Consider the following 25000-nt stretch of genomic DNA (forward strand, 5'->3'; position numbering starts at 1 on the left):
ACATATAATTGTAATTACAATTTAATACATTCACCTGCTCTTATGTCATTTTATATAAAAAAAAACAAAATCAAAACAAAAAAAAAATTAACCTCTACAGTTGCTAACATCAAAATTATTCATTCATTTTCTGTAACTCTTATCCAGTTCAGGGTCGCGGTGGGTCCAGAGCCTACCCGGAATCACTGGGCACAAGGCAGGAACACACCCTGGAGGGGGTGCCAGTCCTTCACAGGGCAACACACACTCACACCTAAAGACACCTTTGAGTCACCAATCCACCTCCCAACGTGTGTTGGGCACATGGAGAACACACCTCACTCCTCACAGACAGTCACCCAGAGAAAACCCAAGCAGACACAGGGAGAACACACCACACTCCTCACAGACAGTCACCCAGAGGAAACCCACGCAGACACAGAGAGAACACACCACACTCCTCACAGACAGTCACCCGGATGAAACCCACGCAGACACAGGGAGATCACACCACACTCCTCATAGACAGTCACCCAGAGGAAACCCACACAGACACAGGGAGATCACACCACACTCCTCATAGACAGTCACCCAGAGGAAACCCACACAGACACAGGGAGATCACACCACACTCCTCATAGACAGTCACCCAGAGGAAACCCACACAGACACAGGGAGAACACACCACACTCCTCACAGACAGTCATCCGGAGGAAACCCACGCAGACACAGGGAGAGCACACCACACTCCTCACAGACAGTCACCCGGAGGAAACCCACGCAGACACAGGGAGAACAAACCACACACCTCACAGACAGTCACCAGGAGCGGGACTCGAACCCACAACCTTCAGGTCCCTGGAGCTGTGTGTGTGCGACATTACCTGCTGCGCCCAGGAACAGAACAAATAGATGCACGTGTTTTTGCAAAAGAGCAGGAGAATGTTTGTATTTTGAATTACAACTATACATTATTCAAAAAACTTTAAAACATATTTGTTACTCCCAATACTTCTTGTTATAATGTAAGCTTTACACTTTGCTGTTGCTTTTGTTAAATTGCTGCTCAGGTCTTTTGCACACATTGTCCAGCATAGTCTAGAGCAAATGCTAAATGTGCTGCTTTGAAAGACATTTATAATTTGTGTTTGACCTTAACATGAACATAGTTTGAAAACAGAAAGGGGTTTAAATGTATGTTAATGTGTTTATTTTTACAACACTAGTGTTTGTATTTGCAGTATTGAACATAGCAAATGACTTGCCCTGCCTCCCGCTAGCATAGTGCATATGATAAATCGTAAAAGGGAAACAATAATAATGATCCTGTGCACAGTTTAAAAGCTATATTGATTAGAACAGGGTTATATTGCAAGTCCCCTTTCAGCAGCCAGTGCCTCCCACTGACACTGTTTTCTAGGAAAGCATTAGCAAAACACATCTATATCGGAATATAGGGAATGTTTTTGAGCTTGGTTGTATGCAGGTATGGATAAGATAAAGCCTCCCCTCTTTTTGCCGTATCCGTCCAGCTCTGTGTTACTTTCCGTAGCTTATTGCACAAGAATAGGTAACATTCCCCCAACACAAACACTCACACACACCTGCTGTGTTCTGCTAGTGGGGGTCCTCTGCAGCCCTGCTGATAAAAAAAAACCCATTGTTGTGATGCTCCAATCATATCCAGCACACAATGGTTGCCCCTGGTTACTCTGTTCCCCTCCCGGGCAGATCACAGCTACGGCTAATGGTATTTTACTGATAGCGTTAAAACGTAGGGTGCAAAATGTAGTGATGTCCCAATGCAGTCTTAAAGATTGATACTTGAACCAATCTGCACCATTCAGTTTGTTTTTGTAATGACATGCTGCTTTTTTCTCTTTGTGTCAGTGTCAGTAAGACCCCCACCTGTTAGCCAGGTCTCTGTGAACCACACAGTGCTGCCAAACTAAGATTTGAAGGCTAGCACATGGTCCATCCGAAACAGGTGAACACAGCCACTGCTTCTTTTCAAACGAACACAATGTTATTACAGCTCAGCACGCTCAGAGGAGAACCCGGCCAGCTCGGTTCTGGAGCTGATCAATGCCTGTGTTAGATAGCAAACCTGCTGAGAGGTGGGGGAGAGGGAGGGCCATCTTACAGCCCAGAGGAAGTGAGGCTAATTGAGCTCTATTGGTCTCCTGACCTTGGATGGCTGAGAGATCAGTAAAGATCGAACAAACATTAAATAATTAACGACATGGATAGCTAATGAATTACATTTACGTTTAATTTACATTGGTACTGACAGGCTCACTTTGAGTTTCTCCTTGTCTGGGCAGCATGGCGAAGCTGCAGACTTGCCCACACTCAGCTCCAGGATTTTGGGGTCTTGTGTTTAGATTTTTGCATTTAGTCACTGTCTCTTTGGTGTTTGTGTTCTCTCTGTGTCTAAGTGGGTTTCCTCTCTTTGCTTTAGTTCCTTCCCACAATCCAAAAGCATGGTCGGTCGATCAGTGTTCATTTTGGCATCTGATTTTGATTTAGTTTTAGTCTTAGTCTTGTATAGTTTCAGTCTCATTTTAGTCATTTAATTATTAAATGTTATTATTGTTAGTTTTATTCTACTTTTAAAAACTAAAACTATAACTAAAAACAGTTAGTCAATGGAATTTTAAGTTTTTTAAGTTCCAAAGGTTTACTATTTTAGAGGTATAATTTATTGCTTTAAGTTTCATAAACAATAGCTTTGAAGGTATGTTAAATTTAAAAAACATGGTAAATTCATCCAAAATTATGGAAGGATTATGGCCACATTTTTCTTTAAATACATTTTGCATTAATTTAGCATTAACCTTATAAGTTCAAAGTGTGCTGCAGGTGTTCGCAAACTGAGACTGAGTCAACTCCAAGAGTTCAGCCCTATAAATCACTGGCCAGTGGTGGTACAAGTGATACCTAGATGCTTGAAATGGTTCTTTGGTGTGTGAGGGTCCCAGCCATTGCGGGAGCATGGCTAATGCTCTTATAGAGCCAGTCGCAAAACTAGATGGTGGCCACAAAGTCAAATTTACGGATAATCATGATCTTCTGTGGTGACTCCTAACGAGAGACATCTGTTGCATAAAGTTCCAGTGAATTAGGAATAAAATCCTGAAATTCTCGTCTGCCCGTCTAGATAAGAGCGTAATTAACCCCTTTAAACTGCAGGCTTATTAGTGATTGATTTTAAGGCAGTAATAACTTTCCACAGTTATGTAAACTAGGATATGGACCCACATACAGACCCTCCAAATGTAAGGTGTATATTGGCATGTATCTCTTTTCTCTTTCTTTCTCTCCATCTCTCCTGCTGAGCATTTTTCACTTTCTATCTCCCTGCACCCCGCTTGGTTCATGAGGGTCAATGCCTGTATGATAATGCTCTATGAATACTGAGTGATTGTTAGAGCTCCCCTACCCACTCTAGATCCAGAGATGGCCACAGGGCAGGGGAATTGCATTATAGCGAGGGCAGACGGTGTGACAAGAGGCTTTGACGGTCCACTACATGAACCAGGCCACGCCACAGTGAACACATTTCCTACTGGAGGCAAGCTAAACTAAATAGGAACCCTTTGTCACATTGGAATTCTGGCAGGGCGTTGGCCCTGATATGTTTATGAGCACTTCCTGCTCATTTCAGGGTGCCCTGCCCAAAGGTGTTGCAAAATGGGGGAGTATTTTAATACAGAAGTGGATCGGAGATGAAATTGAAGGAGGGGAACATGAGTCAGCGTCCTGAAGTGTGTTGGGATGGGAAAGTTTAGTTGGGGCTGTCACTGAAATGAATAAAAACTCCCAAAAAAAAATACCGCCAGAAACAAGAGAACACCATTCCAGTCAAAGCTATAATGTAAGGCAGTGTCAATTTTGAGCACCACAGCTCAGTGCACAGCTGTCTGCTCACATCCTACTGTTTCAGCTCCAGCGCTGCTGCTTGCCATTTTGCTGGTGCCATTAATATTGAGATTGTTCCTTTCTTGCTGTAGCTGATTTTGTACACCTCCCAATTTTATTTTTGGATCCTTCATTTGTTCAACAGAAGGTTTGATTCTTACCTGCATCTCTACTTCTATTCTTCAACAGAGTACAAATGTCTGCCTACAAAAATTACATTTAAAGTGGAAGGGAAAAAATCTATAAGGTAAATAACATCACCGTCAAATAGTTACAAATTTAACACTAGAAGCGCTGAGAGCTGGGTCATATTGGTCCAAAGGTATCCAAACACTATCCCAAATATAGCTACTTTAAGGTGCACCAATTGTTGATATAGGCATTAAATGTGTTAGAATTACTCAGTAAAATGGTACTCTGAATGCAGCCATACATGCAACCTAATGTCTCTGTACCTAATTCTATGCATTGTCTAGTGGAGTGTAATGTTCCTTAGAACCTTAGTATTGGGCTGTGGAGCAGTGGAACTGATGAAGCACCACTGAGTACCTTCGTTGTGATCAACAACTAATCATTCGACACCAGTATCTAAGCCAATTAATGCTGTTGTGGTTAAAAGCAAATAAATCCTCTCAGCTATTCTACACCATCTTATGTAAAGCTTCTCAGAACTGCAGCAAAACTGGGGCAAACTTTTTGTAGTTCCCCTGTTTTCAGGACACACATTAGAGCAAGTGCCTACTTTTTAGAAATGTAATGTATTATTAGTATAATTTTTCCATTACTCTGAACTCTGCCTATGTTTCTAGCTGCTGGAGGCTTACAGTGCATTAACACTATGCAGAAGAGGAGATCAATAAATGCCTGATCTAATAATATCTGCCTGCGTGTGCATGTTTCTCAGCTGGAGGTTTATTGAGTCAAGTTTTCCACGCTGTAGCTCGGAGCTGTGTAGAAACGGAGGAGGGTGCTGTAAGTTGAGGATGCCAGAATTTGAAGCAGTATTTACTCAGCGCGTTCTCTGGAGTGATGGGGCTACATTCAAAACCTCTGGGATGATAAAAAGTGGTGTTTGTGGTCCACAGCTAATCACCCAAAATCAGTACCTGACCATACTGATTACCTTGGGACTGAATACCGTTAAAGAAATTTGTGCATACATATACAAACTCAGCTCTAAAACAAGCACACACAAACCTTTATTAAGTTCAAATAAATTGAGATTATTTAATTGTGTATATATTTATTTAGATATTTTTAACCAGACACTGTTGGGGATAGTGAAGGGCTGTGGTCTTTGTTACTATTGAAATGCGACTTTGCACGTGCCTGGAACTGTCTTCTGTCGGCCCTTGCCAGCGTGATTATGGAGCTGCGTCTGGAGTGTGTGATGGACATGACAAGCTAATAATGAGTGCATGAGTTTGCACTGAGTTTGGGGGCAGGAAAGCGCTTTGTTCTTTTGTTACATGCGGAACATAATAACATAGACACAGTGTTCAGCTTGGTTTTCTGCGGTTTCTTTTCAAGCAATAGTAACCTTCTCTCTTTCTCTCTCCCTCCCTCTCTCTCTCTCTCTCTCTCTCTCTCCATTCCATTTTACTCCCTCAACATTTATACAAACTGCAGGGAAGACAATAGCGTAAATTAATTGGGTTCTAATATTGTTATCACTCCAGTTCTGGTGTTTGTATATTGGAAATTAAATGCATTGAATTGACTTAATATCCTCAAAATACAGTTTTCTGAAATAAAAAGGGACAATTTGGGTAAAATGAAAAAACCTTACTGGCAATTCAGCTGTTCTAACCATGCCCTACTTTCCTCCTGCACTACACGTTCTAGTTTAATGTTTAGGACGGTCCCGAGTATGATCCTCTCCTCAGGTCACTGTCTGTGTTTGGCTCGGCACCTAACACAACCCTGATCAGGGTGAATTGGTTATAAAAGATGAATGCATAGATGAATGAACTTTTAGGACCCTTCTGATGATGTATGTGTGAGGGACCAATGAAAAACTATAGATGCTTTGGGATAAATTTGGTCTGTCTTTAAATCATCATTACAATAGAGGAATTACACAAACAACAGAAATGAAAAGCTTGAGTTTGGCTGCTGTTTTCTGGCTGAAGGGGTAACAAAAAAAACTGAAAGAATAAGAAAAGAATAACTGTTTTAGTTTGTGGCCAAAGCTCCCAGAAATGGGCCAGAGGATGCAGAGCTCTGAGCCAATCCTTAGAGCCAAGCCCTTTAGTTCTGGCCCTAAGTACTTATTGGCACCTTCTCAAAGAGAATCACCTGGCAACGGCACTCTGATGGGTGTAAAGGGCTGGGGAGTGTTGAGGAGAGAGACAGAAAGTGACAGAGAGACAGAGAATTGGTTTAAGACGTTTTGGTTTTGCTTTATGTGCAAGGCTGATTTATTTTGGCAAAATGAGATGCTTGGTGTAAATTAACAGCCAAATAAAGCTTAACTGCAGTGTAGTCGTTGTCCTCATTAATACACCTCTCTTACATTATTCAGGTCCTACATTAATTATATTTACCTTGTAAGCTGATTGTTTATTTTCCAGGGTTTTTTAAGAAGATAACCTTTGAAACAATGGTTTATTACACCATCAGATGCTGCACACAACACATCTTTAATATCAACAGACTGGGAATAAACTGAATTAAAATTGCTGAGATGTTGAATTGTTTTCAATGGAAGCTGTGAGGAATACAGCCACTGGACACTGGAGAGAAGGAGAGAGAGAATTGTGTCTCTTTGTGGCTGATGTTAGGCCAAAGTGTGGGTCTGTTTCCCTCAAGATCTGACCCTGCCACACACTGACCATGTGGCGTAGCCACAATCTGATCTCGGATCAGACGGTGACCCAAGCTGGCATCCAAATCACTTCTTGCTGCTCTACTCTGTCTTCATGCCATGTCTGACAGCTGATTGCTGGTGTGTGTGTGTGTGTGTGTATGTCATTGTGTGTCAGAGTGAGTGTGATCCGCATGCCTGAGTGGCTGACTTTGACTTTGTCCTTTGACTCAGACTCCTTCAGCTACAGATTAATCCACACAGAGGCTCAGGGACTTGCTTGGAATGGCTAGAATTTTAACGGTGGGATTAATCCCCCCTTTTCAGTAGTGTTGTATAAGTATGTGTTATATTATAAACAAGATGTAATATAAATTAAGAATAAAGGTTCGACAGTCTTCTTATAAACAAGACCAGACAAGCCCACTTTTGCCCGACCACCATAAATGCAAAGTGTTTATCACACAAGCATTACCATTATTTCTGTACTGCAGAGAGAGTTATATGTACAATGTAAATGATCTTTATCATTGGGAATAATTTAGACACGTGTGCCTTGTGTTTACAAAACGGCCTCAAATCTGACATCTGTGAAGTTTCATGCAACATTTCATGTGACCCTACTTAATAAAGGGGAAAAAAGGCTGCTCCTCAGAGCCTGAAAGTGTAGAGCATAGATTTAAAATACATGAGAATTAATACATTCCCATTTTCTTACAATAATTTAACTAGGAACAGCTGTACGCTGTGCAGAAATGACAAAGAAATAAATGGATTGAATCAGTTTTATGAATACATATGGGCAGTCCATTTTTCTGGGGTCACTAGTACCTTCTTTGTTTCATTACTGTGTCTGCAGCCAAATATTGGAATAATGTAAACCAGAGACAGAATATTTTTCACTGTAAAATATTAATCAGACCGCGACCCTGAAACATATCAAGCAGAAAAGAAGATGAATGAATAAATATTAATCGAGAAAAGGTAACTGGGAAAGAATGGAAGCTCTTAGCAGCACAGAGGAAGAACTTTGTTGAGTGAGGAGCAGGCAGTGGTCACTGAGGAGTTGCTCTCTGGTCTCAGCAGGAAGAGCAGCGTGCACCATGTGGTGAAACATGTCAATGATACTATATATATATATATATATATATATATATATATATGTATGTATGTATCTCATAGTTCATCTTAATTGAAATAAAATCAACCAATGTCCTGTGATCAGAGACTGACCAGTGACAAAGGGACTAGAATGTGGCCGATAAAGTCTGCATCGACAAATGAATTATAATGTATTTCTTTGTTAATGTTGCAATGCACCTCATGGAACTGGCTTTTAGTTCACTCATTCACTCACTCACTCACTCACACACTCACTCACTCACTCACTCACTCACTCACTCACACAACTGCTCCTCATTGGTGTGCTGTTCAGTGCTGCACATCAAAGACATTGTGTCTTTGTTTACAAACACCTCTGCAACAAACAAACAATTGAGCATCAAATGGTCAACTAAGGTTAGAGTAAAAGTCTGTCTCATAATGGCGTGCAATTAAACTCAACAGAACATTACTGAAAATATCCTAATATTAGTTGATTTGGTAATAAATAAAATGTTTTATAAGTATACAGTTTATCAAAAGCAAAGGCAGCTCTGCCATTAGAAAGTGACTCTTAGGTCTAAAGAAGGACTGCGCAAGGGAAACTGTTCACAGCGACTGGTAACAGACACCAGAGCCTGAATGAAATCCTTCTAGCGGTGAAAGACATAAAGACACACTTCAAAGGTGTTTCATTTTATTGTAATACACGGCTTAATGGACTTTTCATCGTCTGTTATGTTCATAGCAATTAGTCCTCTGTTCCATAAAGCTTGTGATATTGTAAATTGCTGCTGCAGTGAATTAGCAGGTGGGTGAGATTGATGGAGACCTGAATGCTTTTGTAGTTCAGTGCTGTCTGAGTCTGTTATGGATTAGACTGGGAGTGAAGAAATGATGTATGATGTTCACACGTACACACACACACACACACACACACACACACACACACACACACACTCACACTCACACTCACTCTGTCCCTGTGACCTCTGTGTGATATCTCTATTAATGCTACATGTGTTATTTGACTCACTGTCACTAGTTCTGATGTATGACGTATTGTGTGTTGTTTTGTAGTGGGCATATTGGCAAGCAAGGTTATTTTGTGGTGTGAATGTCATGTGTGTTTATGTGTGTGTGTGTGTGTGTGTGTGTGTGTGTGTGTGAGAGAGAGAGAGAGAGAGAGAGAGAGAGAGGGGCGAGGGGGGGGAAGGATGGCCTTATAATGGTGCTGTAATTCTTAACTGCCTTTTAATCTTGCTCTCTGATATATATATATATATATATATATATATATATATATATATATATATATATATATATATACAAACCAGATTCCAAAAACATTGGGACACTAAACAAGTTGTGAATAAAAACTGAATGCAATGATGTGGAGATGGCAAATGTCAATATTTTATTCGTAATAGAACATAGATGACAGATCAAAAGTTTAATCTGAGTAAACGTAACATTTTAAAGGAAAAATATGTTGATTCAAAATTTCAGTGTCAACAAATCCCAAAAAAGTTGGGACATGTAGCAATAAGTGGCTGGAAAAAGGAAATTGAGCATATAACGAACAGCTGGAAGACCAATTAACACTAATTAGGTCAATTGACAACATGATTGGGTATAAAAAGAGCTTCTCAGAGTGTCAGTGTCTCTCTGAAGCCAAGATGGTAAGAGGATCACCAATTCCACCATTGTTGCGCAGAAAGATAGAGCAGCAATACCAGAATGGTGTTACCCAGCGTAAAATAGCAAAGACTTTTAAGTTATCATCATCAACCGTGCATAACATCATCAAAAGATTCAGAGAATCTGGAACAATTGCTGTGCGTAAGGGTCAAGGCCGTAATTCTCTACTGGATGCTCGTGATCTCCGGGACCTTAAACGTCACTGCACCTCAAACAGGAATGCCACTGTCAAGGAAATAACAGAATGGGCTCAGGAAAACTTCCAGAAAGCATTGTCAGTGAACACAATCCACCGTGCCATCCGACGTTGCCAGCTGAAACTCTACAGTGCAAAGAAGAAGCCATTTCTAAGCAAGCTCCACAAGCTCAGACGTTTGCACTGGGCCAGGGGTCTTTTAAAATGGAGTGTGGCAAAATGGAAGACTGTTCTGTGGTCAGATGAGTTTGAAGTTCTTTATGGAACACTGGGACGCCATGTCATCCGGACCAGAGAGGACAAGGATAACCCAAGTTGTTATCGACGCTCCGTTCAGAAGCCTGCATCACTGATGGTATGCGGTTCCATGAGTGCTTGTGGCATGGGCAGCTTGCATGTCTGGAAAGGCACCATTTAATGCAGAGAACCATATTCAGGTTCTAGAACAACATATGCTCCCATCTAGACGTCATCTCTTTCAGGGAAGACCCTGCATTTTTCAACAAGATAATGCCAGACCGCATTCTGCAGCAATCACAACATCATGGCTACGTAGGAGAAGGATCCGGGTACTGAAATGACCAGCCTGCAGTCCAGATCTTTCACCTATAGAGAACATTTGGCGCATCATAAAGAGGAAGGTGCAACAAAGAAGGCCCAAGATGATTGAACAGTTAGAGGCCTGTATTAGACATGAATGGGAGAGCATTTCTATTTCTAAACTTCAGAAACTGGTCTCCTCTGTCCCCAGACGTCTGAGTGTTGTAAGAAGAAGGGGGGATGCCACACAGTGGTAAAAAATGGCCTTGTCCCAACTTTTTGGGGATTTGTTGATGCCATGAAATTTTGAAACAACATATTTTTCCCTTAAAATGATACATTCTCTCAGTTTAAACTTTTGATCTGTGATTTGTGTTCTATTCTGAATATAATATTAGATGTTGGCACCTCCACCTCATTGCATTCAGTTTTTATTCACAATTTGTTTAGTGTCCCATCTTTTTTGGAATCCGGTTTGTGTATATATATATATATAAGACTTGGTTAATATATATTTATATATATATTTATATGGTGGTGCAGCAGGTAGTGTCGCAGTCACACAGCTCCAGGGGCCTGGAGGTTGTGGGTTCGATTCCCGCTCCGGGTGACTGTCTGTGAGGAGTGTGGTGTGTTCTCCCTGTGTCCGCGTGGGTTTCCTCCGGGTGCTCTGGTTTCCTCTCACAGTCCAAAAACACACGTTGGTAGGTGGATTGGCGACTCAAAAGTGACTGTAGGAGTGAGTGTGTGTTGCCCTGTGAAGGACTGGCGCCCCCTCCAAGGTGTATTCCCGCCTTGGGCCCAATGATTCCAGGTAGGCTCTGGACCCACCGCGACCCTGAACTGGATAAGGATTACAGATAATGAATGAATGAATAATATAAGTTTAGACACACACTCATAACTGATGGTATCACCACAATTATTTGATATATGACAATGTCATAATAATAATTAAGGCTCCAATAATGTTGGTTAAACAGTGCTTTACAGATTGTAATATGATTATCATTATCATAACTATCAAGTTTCTTAAATTTAAACGATTAATAGTCAGCCTTTTTTTGTCTCTTGGTCGTATTGAACATTTTTTATCGTAACATTACTCATATTAATTGTCAGTTGAAATGTAATCATTTTTGGTTTTAAAATGAAAGGAAAACATTATTATTATTGCTGACTTCAAATAAAAGGAGTTAACTTCAAATAAAAGGAGGACTTCAAATAAATGGAGTTAACTTACTTGCTACACGCTTAATGCTACAATGCTACAAATCATAGCGATACAACAGAGATTCTTGCACGGCAAGATAACCAAGTGAACTGAACGCTCACTGGGCTAGTGGCATAAGCTCGCTCGCTCATAGCTCAGATCTCAGCTTGCTTCATAAAGCAAAAATCGACCAAGTGATGGCTCGTATTTCGGAAAATTTGTAAGTTGATTCACTCGTAAGTCAAGGTTTCACTGAATATACTGCTATTTTAACCATGACATGAAGTTTACCTGTGGTTTGTGTTGCTGCAAGATCTTAAGTTAGTTATTGGCAGCTTCATAGTTTCTCTAAGGTCCGACATAGAAGCATCATTGCATCATCCATTGTGTGATTTTCCTGTTAGTACTTACAGGCGAGACTGCATTCTCCACATATTTGAGCAGGTTATTTATAACAGCACCAGCTACCTATAAATATCAGTGTTTTAATGCCTGGGTTTTTGCTGATAACACTAAATCTGTGAAGTCTTGATTTAGCAGCCACACACTATAACGTGTGTATTTGTGTTTCCTTTCACACCTGTAATGTGTGTGTGTGTGTGTGTGTGTGTGTGTTTTATGTAGATACTCTGAAGAGGAGATCCGGCAGAAAGTTGGGACATTTCGGCAGATGCTGATGGAGAAAGAGGGAGTCATAACCAGAGAGGGCTCTCACCCTAGACCACAGTGAGTTACACACACACACACACAAACACAAAACAATTATTAATCACTTTCAGGTCTTATTGAACTGTGGTTATTGTAGATCTTTAGCCCAGTGCTGTGGTTTGAGTGCTACTTTTACAGTATCAAATAACCACAGAGGTATACACACACAGACACACATAGACACACACATACACACACACACACACACACACACACACACACAGGCACACAGGCACACACATTCCCTTCCTCACTGTGGCTTGACTAATGAGGGAACTAACCAGTACTGAAAGGCCTAATTCCTCCTTAGAAAACTTCCATCCAGGAACGTGGAATACATCTGCTGAAATTGGTCTTACACCTAATGCACTTACATTCATTGGCCACATTATTAGAAACACTTTCTTTGTTGTTCCTCTTTGCTTGGATTCAGTTAATAACTTCGGTTAGCCTTTCTCTAATCTTTCATTTGTGATACGTTTGTGACCACAAAGCCTTTTGTTTCATATTTTTGAGTGCGGGATCACTCTTATCCTGGCAGCTGAACCTCAGATAACCCAAGATTACTCAAATAACACTCCACAATGAAATGACTGAACCAATCTTTTCAAATCTGGGGGAAATTATGCAAAAAATACCTTGTCAGGGTTGGGTTTTACGGTCTGAAATTGATGAGTGATGAATTGTTTAGTCTGTGGCTGACAATTTGAATTGTCAGGCTGTTAATGTGATGTTATATACCTCTGTGGAAGGCTAATAAAATAGATCATAAACAGAGTAGTAATTGGCAGTTGGAACAGCGTCTCAGTAGAAGAAACATAATACTGAAAGACCCGTCCCACACTGTACATCACCTGGATGACCTACTGCTCTCTGACATATGCTGCATGCCCATTATAACACAGACAAACAGACTCAGGAACTCATTCTCCTGCATGGCCATATTAGACCTGAACTTTGCCAAACACTAAAACTGACTGTTTGGGACCTGTGACAGCACATATATTTATAATTACTATAACGGGATCATGTACAACATTCCTAATTTATTCCATTACAGGTTTACACTACCCAGCTTCTCTCTCTCACGCATACACACACGCACACACTGTTGCTATAAATGTTTGGACATAGCTCCACAATACAGTACAGTGCAGTCTCTTTTTAATTACCATCCATGACCATAGAGCTGTTTTAAAGATGAAAATGGTCCTGTGTTATTGCTGTAATTTGGCCCCATAGATTCCACAGCAACCCTACATTGCCTCTGCAACCCTGGGACACTGACATATTACCACAGTGTCCTTCATCCAGCCAAGGTCGTCATCTGTATCTCTCACCCCTTCATCTTTTCTGCTTTTCCACTCCTCCTTCAAATGGAACAATGTTAGTTTTTAATGTGGTGAACATAGTGGAACATTTTAGCAATTGTGGCACACAAGAAGAAATATATAAAAATACATAAATATGAACCTACATTTAATCTGTTCTCTGAGCAGAAAGACGGGCCAAGGTTCTGTTCTGAAAACCTTGTTTTCCCTTTATCCCTCAATGATCTTTCAATGAATATGGGCCTTGAAATTAATCTCATAGTACTGTGCCACAGGTCATTTTTCATAATGCGACATTGCACTTATATAAGCCATTCATGAAGACAGTCGTAGCTTAAGTTGAACTTTCTGAAAAATCCTTACATTTAATACTTCTTGTAATTAAAGGCTTTTATAGGGGTCATGAAGCCTTATGAACAATGGTCTACAATGAAGTGTACCCCATTTGAAATGCCAGGTCTTGACCTTCAGTGCATAAAACTTTTGTGTTTGGAATCAAAAGAGGGGATTATTTGATTATTATTTGAAATTTTGTCAAAATTGGGATTGGTTTTATCTTTCGACAATGGTTTATAATTTGAAAGAAAATTTGACACTGGTACAAAAAGATGGTGTAGAACCTGCCAACACACGGTCAGTGGATTGGCAACTCAAAGTGTCCATATGTGTGCGTGAGTAAATGTGTGAATGTGTGTCGCCCCGTGAAGGACTGGCACCCCCTCCAGGGTGTGTCACTCACACACTCACACCTACGGACACTTTTGAATCGTCAATCCACCTACAAAGTGTATTTATGGACCGTGGAAACCGGAACACTGGAGTGTATTTTTATCACTATGTTCTTGATGAATATTTATTTACACACATAGGAACAGAAGATAGTGTTTTTAAAAATATCTGAAGAAATAACATACAAAAATGGAAACACAAGGTTTCGCTCCTACAGCAGTGTCTTTACACTCAGGGCTAGGCATGAACTATTTCATAGGATGCAAATATAGCAAGAGGGTCTGTTGGATTATTTGAACTAAAAATAAGCTTAATTCCTTTGTAGTTTTTCTTTTGAAAGCATTAGCTTGGAATGTGGGCATCTGTCTAGTAGAAGACAACATTGCCTACTCGCAGATCTTGATAAAGCCTAAGGCGTGATTATGTTCTTTACTGAAAGTCTGTAGCCTCTTTGACTAGTGCAGCATTGCAGTGTAGCTTGGAGTTAGGTGCTGAGTGCTGTGTTATTCATTGCTGTGTATCTTCAGGGCATCAGAGACATTCAGAGATGAGCATGAAGTCACTGAGCCACAGGGCGACCTGCTGTAATAAATGAGCCCTTCACACTGTAGCATGACTGTATAGATCTCGCCAGATAACCAGGGGATATTTTTCAAAGACGCAGAGGTCATTGTAGCACACTTTGCTGAAGTAATATGTTCAGAGACCAATTCATAGGATGAAACATAAAGCCATGAAGGCCTTAACCCTTCAAAAATGTAATGTTATTATTGTTGATTTATTGCTGTACCTTTAGTTTATGTTACATAATTATGGGAGTATGACTACACAGTTACATAAATATTTACATAGCCAGTTATGTAATGTGTTAAACTTCCATTTGGTGCACTTTCTGTATCGTTACCTTTGATGGCTTTCTCTTTTTCCACTTTTCTTATTGTCAAAAAACAACGTAAACATGCCATTGCTTTTGTTTTCCTTAGATCAAAGCAAAGCAACAGCCCTGGCTGATTTGAAATGGATTAAAATGTATTCATGCGTCTTGTTTTGTTCTTGGTAAAAACGACTGTGCAAACATTTGGCATGTTGTTGCATGTTTGTTGTTGATTTATATAAATACAAAAATAAACGATATATAATAAACATCATCAGATCTGACTAGCTGTTAATCAAATGTATAACCTTGGGCTGAAAAAAAAACAAACAAACAAAACAAAACCTTGTTTTCCATCAAAATATAAGGACTTTGTGATGTTTCTTAAATGTTTCTTAAATGAAAAATAAATATTAACCAGTAGTATTATAATAAGTATGTAAGTATAATTTTTATTTCACACATTATTAGCATCACATGTTGAACAAATACCAGCAGCCAATCTGTAAATGTACTTTTCCAGCTTGGATTAAAAACAGAATACTTATGATGTTTCAAAATCATGACCGTTATATTGATTCATGAAAATCAAGAGATCCTACAGGGATCAACACACCAGATCATTCTATAGTTATTGGATGAAGCTCTCTCACTTCAGAGAACACTTTGTTCTCCCGCCCAGCGCTGGGGTGCTTTATATCCCTCAAGCCCATGATTGGCATTAGGACTGTGACCTATTTATGCCTCCTATTTCATTCTATGCTTTCCTACAGAGATTGCACAAATGGTGTGCACAGTTGAGCCTCTGTCCACGTCTGTGTGTGCACAGTAAAGCAGCAAAGTCCAAACACTGTGAGGTTATCTACAAACACATATTGTAGCTGAGCCTCTCAGCTCAACTGTAAAGTCAAAGAAGCAAAGCTTGTCATGTCTGATCAATTGCATTTGGGGAAAAGGGGAAATCGTGTGAATTTGATTTTCCGCTAAACCATTCCTCAGTGAAATGTTTCGGCTGAAAGGAGTCTTCTGAGGGCAGCTTTCAGCTGGTTTGAATGGGCCGACAGTGAAGGAGTGAAAAGAGTACGAAGACGAAAGTGTTATGACTCCAAAAGGAGTAAAGCCTGGGGCTGAAGCCTGAGGCTGAGTAGCGAGGCTGTTGGTTTTAGCATCGTTTAAGAAATCACACCAGAGGCAATTACTATATGAAGATTAGTGGGAATGGGACTGCAACACTAACAGAACTGTGTGGCTGCCGAATGTGGAGGGACTTGAATGGCACTGGGCAATGTGATGGGGCAGACCATGATGTTAATACTTAGAACGCTTAATATGTCCTTATAGAGTGCACACACACACACACACACACACACACAAACACAGACACATAGAGTTGCAGAATGTGTGCAGATGGTAGCACCCACCCTTTAATCCTCTTTCTGCTCATGCCTGCAGTTCTTCTAATCACTAGAGATTGTGTACATAGAAGCGTCTGTGTGTGTGTGTGCGCAGGTGCTTGCATTTGTGTGTTTATAATAATCACTAGTGTCTCCAGTGTATCATGAATCATAGTTTAACTATGAGATCATAATGTGTTTTGCTTGTGTTTTACTATGAAATTGCCAAGACTTCCCCTGTTTATTTAATTTTCAGTCAAAATGGACATTAAGTTATTCATTTTACAGATTTTCTTTGTAGACTAATCATAAGATCCCAGACCTTTACCTCACTGTATGCGTTTTTTTAGATCAATTAGAGAATCAGAAAATGCAGCTCATTTCTAAGCCTGATCTCTGTAGGTGGGGAAAGATTATGCCTCCAAAAGATGTTCTCTCGAAAAGAACATCAGTTGTTAAAAGATCATGTGTGAAGTAAATAATACAAAAATGCAATATATTTGCCTTTTAAATAATAACAAAAATATTCATACACAGACTACTGCCTAGAGCAATATAAACATCAGACAAGACAAAAGGCATCAGACAGACATTTTTAACAGTTGGACTGGAAACAGCAGTTTTGTAGCTGCTTATGTGAAGTGTAACATACAGTTATATTCTGTTTTGGATTTCCGGGTGCTAAAGTATACTGTTTCAGCCAAATAATTACCATCTATCCTCTCCAATGCCAGGGTCACAGTGTTACCCCACGGCGATGAAGAAGGTGCTGAAGGCCGACCGTTTGCTGATGGCTATGAGGGCGATTACGGCTGGCGTGGAGACTACTATGATCAGGATTCTGTCGCCCACGATGACTACAGGTGAGCACACAGAACATACATTCATATATACTGTCATATATAATGTCGAAAAAACCCTAAATACTTCCAAAATGGAAGCTTTAGAGAAGACAAAACCTTACCTGGCTTCTAGTGGACATTAAGGGAAGGAGTCTTTGTTTCAAGTCATTTCTATTAGAGTTTCACACAATGCAAAGGACACCAGTTGGGAAAAACAGGGATAGAAATATAATGAGTGAGACACATTATATTACACACACACACACACACACACACACACAGACAAAACATGAAATCAGCATGAAATAAACAGAAAATAGCAAGAGGGAGGGAGAAGTAACGAGGGAGACAGATTTATCACAGCAAAGCTTCACAATCCAGAGAGAATACTAGTAAAAGTTTTTACACAGAAATTAAGTCTCTCACGCAATAAAAATAATAATGATTTATTGCATCTTATTTGCTCAGAGTATAATATATTTTTCTTTTAAAACAGTGTATGTCATATGCAGCTGGAGTCTGCAGTTTTGTAACCACTGATCACACATTCTCCACAGGAACCAAACTTGAAAATGGCATTTTTGGTGTAAATTTAGGACCAGAAAATTATACCACTCTATTTTTCTTTTTAAATGCAGTGTTGGTATTAAAAAAAACTTCCCTGTGCCCACTGATTAAACACTTAGTTACTTCCAAAAAATAATGTCTTAAAAGTAGTTCTTCTTCATTCACTGGAGGGCCTCCCTCTGCACTCATCAGAAGCACAGTACTAGTGTGGCCAGTGTGGGCATCTGTTAGCTGGCATAGCAGATCTGGACCCATCTGTTGAGCTGTCCAGTGACATGGTGTTAGCAGCATTTCAAAACAAAGTGGTGGTATTTGGCTTTGCATGTCTCACATATACTTACCCTCACACTCCTTGCTAGGTGTCACTGTGTGATTGCAGGACTCTTAGCTAATGGGTGGAACTAACAACATAGTTTATTGTGCAGCGTTTTGCTAAAGTGTTACTGCATATTGCAGTATGATGCATATCAGTGCTTCCCAAACACTGAGGCCCTGAGTTCTGCACATTTTTCATATTCTAACACACAACACTGAGTCAGCTCAGTGAATACCGGATCATTCCTTGCTCTATTGATTCAGCTGCAGTGGCTAAGGTTACACCAACAATGTGAAGCTACAAAGAAAAAAGCCATGATCTTTCATGATTCTTTCTTTCTTATGCATTTTGCCTTTAGCAGAACCAAGAGGAAGTCTAGCAGTTCACCTTCTCCTCCACCAAAGAAAAGAAAGAAGAAGAAGGGCAGAAGACACAGTCGGTCAGTGTATTGATTTTTACAAAATAAACTACTTATTAATTTTCCCTGTAATGGTGGTGATAGGAACCAGGAGTCTCTGTGCTGAGTAGAAGTATATACCTTAATCAGTTCTCCCTTTTATGGAGGAATTTTTGTATATACTCTATCCACACTTGGATTTGTGTTTGTAAAAGCTCAGCTATATCTCCAGAGTTGCGGTTAAGGACCCAGACCTGTGGGTTCATTTTGTGTATGCTTATTTAAAGCCTGGAGTTAGGACTCGGCTTAGCGGCACATTTGAGTGACAGAATCAAGACTGTCTGAAGCGGGGTTTTACAGGAACTGAAAAGGGGAGCTAGGAAAATCAGGGGAGTATGAGAGAGAGAGAGAGAGAGAGAGAGAGAGAGAGAGAGAGACTTAAAAATCACAACCAAGATTATTACAGTAAGAGTAGGAAGTGGCACTGAAAGGGAACTGTGACATACAGGAGAGTCACAACAGATTTTTTATCACAGCACCAGCATAACTCCAGATATTGAGATTGAAGAAATCATTTTAGCACAGGTGTAGGATGATAAACCTCTGTTCAACAGCCTGGAATCACTGGACATTTTAATGAATATTAAAAGCAAATGCAGAAGCAAATGCAGTTTAGGGCTTTAATTTTGTATCCCTTCTTCCTTCTGCTCCCAAAATGAAATTTCTGCACCCCATTAGCTTCTTCCTGTTTCTCAGTTTTCTCTGTCACTCCTACCTCCAGCCATCAAAAGGGGTTGCATCTTTCTTGCTCTAAGCCAAGGTCCCCAGAGTTCCATCTCGATTTCACGCAATACTCTGCTTCAGTCACCTCCCATAACACCACCAAGTACCGAAGGCATGCTCAGAACTATGTATTTGTATCATTTTACAAATCTTAATAACCCCTACAATGCAGGTGTAGATGTCAGTGGTAGAAACCAGACACCAGAAGAGATTTGCACATATTTTGTTGAGTATATTGAGTGTTTGGTCACAAAAAGAGGTTTTGTTGTTTATATTTTCTTTATTTTTTTTCCTGCTGCTGATTCCTCTCTTTAAGCAAGCAACCATTAATTTAAACTACCAAAATGTACCAAATAATATTTACGAAAGGGATTTTTTTACGTGAACAGCAACACACATGCGATGAAGAATCAAACGGCCTGCTTGTGGTAACTGGCAGCCATGTTTTTAAAACGTTTTAATGCAGAAGATCATTTTATCTAGTGATATTTATTCCACAGTATGAAACAGCTATGATACTGACACATAGTGTCTTGGATGTGTCTGTGCAATGACTGTTTCACAACATGAAAAAGAAACGCTGGATAAAATGACAGAATGCCATCCCATTGCACACGTGGGAATTATGATCAGGGCTGTAGTGCTGCAAACATCTAGAAGGGATGTGGATTATGATTGTTGTTGAGTCTGACTACATTTACATCCATTCACATGTTCTTCAGTCATTTAATAATCATTATTTAGATATTTTTTCACTATAGTAACGCATACATGAGATGAAAAACGGGTTTTGTAGTCCAGAGTTGAGCTTCTTTGAGCAGGATCCACCACATATTATGGCCCTAATTAAAATAGGAATAGTATAGAATCTGTGACACATCCAGTCCAGTAGATTTTAGTGTGAGAGGGATTTATTGCTTTATTTATAATGAAATGCCTGCATCCAGTAATGAGCCTAGTCTAAAAGGATCTACTAAAGACTTAAGATCTCACATGAATTGAGTGGTGGACATCTCTGGGATATTTCTTCAAACAAAAAACAAATCCACTCCATTTGTGTGAGTGTGTGAGACGCTACTAAAATCAGAAAGCAGTGATGTAATAAATGTTTCATTACAAAAACACAACATTTGATCATTTGATTTTTCTGATAAACTTAGCTCTTTTTTTTGTAAATATGCACTCATCCCAAATTTGATGCCTGCACCAAGTTCCAAAAATGTTGAGACAGAAACATGTTTACCACTGTATTACATCACATTCCTTAACCACCATTTGGGGATCACAGTGCTGCAGGCATTCGTTTCAGAATGAGTGAATCTTTACAGAATCTGTGACATTGATGAGGTTAAATATTAAGTGCATTTACTTTGTGCTCTTTTCAGAGAAATACATGTTAAAGTGAATTTTCAAATCAGTGCTTTCAGTTCTTCCATGTGCTGTACCAACTGGCAGTAAGAGTGCTGAAGTCGTCTGCCTGACAAAATTTAACACACTCAGCTGAACTGTAAAACAGCCCTACTTCTTGCCTCATTTTTTACTCCACGCTTCCTGCACACGGACACGTTACAAATGAAGAATAATCCACTCACTTACATTTACAGACACTCATCTCATTTTGTTGCATTATCAAGGTACTGATAAAACACAGCATGCTTTACTGCTATCCACTTACATCTTGTCTGTTTTCTTATAGTATTTTATCCACTGTGTTCTGCTTAGTGTTCAGTATAGTTAGTATATATATACACATTTAATACTGTTTGAATTGTCTGTGGTTAGTTTATTGTATTTGTTGTCTAGTTGCAATATTGTCTGCTGCCATTCTATGTTAAATGTTCACCGTGTCCTGGAGGAACTCGTGTTCGTTCCTCACTCAACACACCTGTGGTGGCATGAAGGCATGAAATTATACTGTAGTTTTCTTAGAAATTTCTTAGAATCGGGTTTACCAATTTTGGGTTTAACTAAGTCATTTACTACCAAAAAGACATGTGCTTGATGTCGCAAATAAATAAATAAAAAAATTAATCTGCTCAAGGTCAGTGTGCAAACTGAAATTTTCTCAGGCATTGCTTTAGCAGCAGACTTCTATCGTGAAGGACTAGCTCCATATAATAATCATTTATACATATTTGTTTAAACAAATTGTTTGTACTGATTCCAGGTTATTAGGATTAGGGTATGCGTGTGAGGGCTGTATTTTGTTTGTCTTTGTGCGTATGAATATGTGTGTGTGAGTGTGTGTGTGTGTAAGTACACAGTGCTCTCATCCCTCTGTTTCCTGTCTGTTGTAATCTGATCCACAGGGTTGACAGCTCCTCCCCCGTTCGGAGAGGGAAGAGGAAGAAGAGCGGCAAGAAGCACAAGAGAGACAGGTGTGTGTACTGTGTGTTTGTGTGGCCATTTACACTGGCAAACATTATTTTTAAGTTTCCATTTTTCATTTCTCTTTTTATTTGGCCATATTTTCATTCAGACTTACTTAAGCCCCCTTTCAGACATGCGCTGTAACCCAGAGATTTTCCGAACTTTACCCAGAGGACCTGTGTGTCTGAAGGTATCCGTCTGTAACATTTATCCTGGACATTAATCTTAGTGGATGCATGTGTGAACAGAGCCGCTAATGTCCCGGAGAATCCCGTACACACACTTGATTGGTGTGGCCCCATGCCTAAAGTATGCGGGTTATTTCCAGCTATGAGAACGCATCTGACACAGAAATTCTTCCACTGTTCACTACATGAGTGAAATTTTCTGTACTGTTTCTGGTGATATTCAGCTGTTTGTATATTCATTCGTTGGGTAGATATTTGGATTTAATTTTGAGATTTGGGTATTTGAGATTTTTTTTTGTGGCTGTCGATAAAGGCAACGCTCCACTCCATCTGTATTCAAGCTCTACAGCGGTTAAAAAACAAACACTCTGCTCCACCAGCACTCCACATGTATTCAGCCTTGTCAACATAAAAGTACAGAATGAAGCCTAAAAGAGCCTACAACAATCTACTTACAACGAAACATGGAGAAGCTAAAGTTCAGATGCAGATTTTCTGAACGACAAAAACCCCAAATATTCGAATATGTCCAAGGGATGTCTGTTTTGTTTTTGTAAATACAGGGAAACTATTATCCTCTGTAACTGATGATATGCTAGAGACACCACAGATGTAGATTAGGGTGAAAAACACTGAAATATTTCTTTAAATTCATCATAGTCTTGTAAAGGAATGTGTGCACGTGAAAGGTAATTTAGTGAAGTTACTGAATTCCAAGTCTGTTTTTTATTATTTTTATTATTATAAACCATTGTGATTTGATGTGCCTCAGAAAACGGGGACTGTTGAGCTGACTGCTGGCAAAAAAATAGCGCTTTTTTTTTTTTTGCCAAGATTCGGTGCGAGCATCACACATTTTCATGCAAAATAATAGCATCTGCTCAGCGAAGGCTTTTTCAGGCTTCATGAAATATTTATGAGCCTCAAAAATCTGACTGAAATATAGGTTTTACTCCTACATTCTATCACACAAAGCTTTCTCTCATAATAACCTCAGGAACAGGGTGTCAGTGTTGAAAGAGAGAAGAGGAAGAGAGAGGGATGTCTCTCTCTCTCTCTCTCTCTCTCTGTCTCTTGCCCACTGTCTGGCATCAACTGGTTCCTGTAATAACTCAGATGCTGTGTGACCTTCAATGCCCACGGTCTCTCCTTCATTCTTCCTCCACCCTTCCATTTTCTTTTGTACCCCGCTCCGCTTCTAATCTGCTACTCCCTCTCATGTTGCACCCGAGTTACACTGGCCTGCTGGTCGCGCTTCTATCCCCTTAATCAATTATGGATTGAGAGAGGAGAAGAGAAAACAGGAGAGGGGGATGACTCCCTAGAGACTGATAGCCTAGAGGGAAAGAGAGAGAGAGAGAAACAGAGAGACTATGATAACTAGCCCAGAGTTTGACCCACACTGGCTGTGTAAAAACACAGCGGTCAGTTGATAATACAGACACAAAGTGCAGGGAGTGTACTGCCCTCTATCCACCACATGACATACTGCAGTATGTTTTGCAATAGATGACCCATTAGAAGTCACCATTTTAAAGAACTGTGCACTATTTGGCCACATCTTTGTTGACATCTACATTAAGCATAGGTGTTTGGTCCCCCTTTGCTGCAGTAACAGCTTCTGCTTTTCAGGGAAGACTTTTCTGTGAGGATTTGAAGGCATTCAGCCACAAGAATGTTGACCAGATGGCCTCTTAAAAGTCCTGGTTTTATTTGGAACAAATTTGTGAAACGTTTAACTTTGGGTTTGTTTTGCAGTTTGTTACTGGCTCGCACCAATGTCACTCATATTTAATTGGTTTAACAGCATTATTTGACATTGTAGCTCACCTACTGACTGCTGCAGAGGCTCTGCCGGAGCCACATGTTTTTATCGAGGAGCACCGTGCGGAGAATAGTCTGGAGGTGGATAGAGTCTGAGCAGAGCTACAGATTTGCATTAATCCTGCAGAAGGATGTGCAGATAGCCTGGAAACAACCCCCACCCCCTACTTTGACAAGCCAAGATCCTTTGTTATTATATTATCTTTTCTGTCCTCCTTTTTGGGGTCGTGGAATTGACCACCGTAGCCACAAGACCATTAAGGAGGTCCACAACACAAGACCATTAATTTTGGATTACAAAATCCTCTCAGATTCGTGTAAAATGAGTTGTACTCCAGGGGACACAGTTGCATTGCAGCTTTATTACACTGAAGCTGACGCTTGGCATCGGGCATTGTGCCCTTATTCTAACGTACAGCTCCTGCTGCAGCATTCCATTTCTTTTCTATGGAACTTTTCCTGTCCCAGTCAGTTTTGTCCTGTTTAACTTTACAGGAGGAGGCCACAAAGCGAGAAAGAATACAGTTCTCCCTTCAGAGTATTTCATAACTTGGTGCTTGTTTTCTTTAGTGCATCACTGAATTTTAACTGTTCCTTCCTCCCTGCATAAACCATACTGTTCTCTGACAGAACAAACGAGCGCAAGGAGACAAAGAGGAGAGAGAGAGAGAGAGAGAGAGGGAGAGAGAGACTAAGGAGGAATTATAGGCAGTCGGATGTAAATGCTGCAGTTTATACTGTCTCTCGCTCTCTCTCTCTTTCTCTCTCTCTCTCTCACACACACACACACGCACACACACACGCGCACACACTCGCTCTAAAACAGCAGGAGGGCTGCAGCAGTACTTTCTCATCACCCAGTGGAGCCATGACAGCTTCATCTGAGTCCCTCCCTTCGCTCTCTCTTTCTGTCTGAGCCTCACACAGAGAACATGGCTTGCTTTGAGCCGAAGTAGCAGCAGGAGACCACACATTTATTTGGCCTTGGTCATGTACAGTTCTCAGTGGCATCAGTTACCCGTAATCACTTTATTTATAGTCCCTGTTTTTTTAGAAACCCTTAGGCTTTATTCTCCTGGGCATGGTGACCTCAAGGAGATGCACAGTTGAATACCTTTAAAAGTAATATCTTTACAAATTATTCATGTCCTCATTCCAACATTAAAAAATATAACCCCTAGTGAATGTGACACTTTGACAGTTAACATTTGGTGGCTGAT

At 40.1% G+C, this 25000-nt stretch overlaps 1 protein-coding gene across 2 annotated transcripts in view; it reads left to right on the forward strand.

Moving 5' to 3' along the window:
• Positions 1 to 25000, forward strand: part of srrm3 (serine/arginine repetitive matrix 3) — a 106023-nt gene that overhangs the window by 63519 nt on the left and 17504 nt on the right. The window contains exons 4-7 of one of the 2 annotated variants that reach the window (XM_066661089.1): positions 12082 to 12183; positions 17228 to 17356; positions 18577 to 18657; positions 21708 to 21776. In XM_066661089.1, coding sequence (XP_066517186.1) covers positions 12082 to 12183; positions 17228 to 17356; positions 18577 to 18657; positions 21708 to 21776 — 381 coding nt within the window. The remainder of the gene's footprint in view (positions 1 to 12081; positions 12184 to 17227; positions 17357 to 18576; positions 18658 to 21707; positions 21777 to 25000) is intronic. The other variant, XM_066661090.1, reaches the window with a different exon arrangement.

The sequence above is a fragment of the Hoplias malabaricus genome, chromosome 2 (genome assembly GCF_029633855.1).
Source record: "Hoplias malabaricus isolate fHopMal1 chromosome 2, fHopMal1.hap1, whole genome shotgun sequence".
NCBI lineage: Eukaryota > Metazoa > Chordata > Actinopteri > Characiformes > Erythrinidae > Hoplias > Hoplias malabaricus.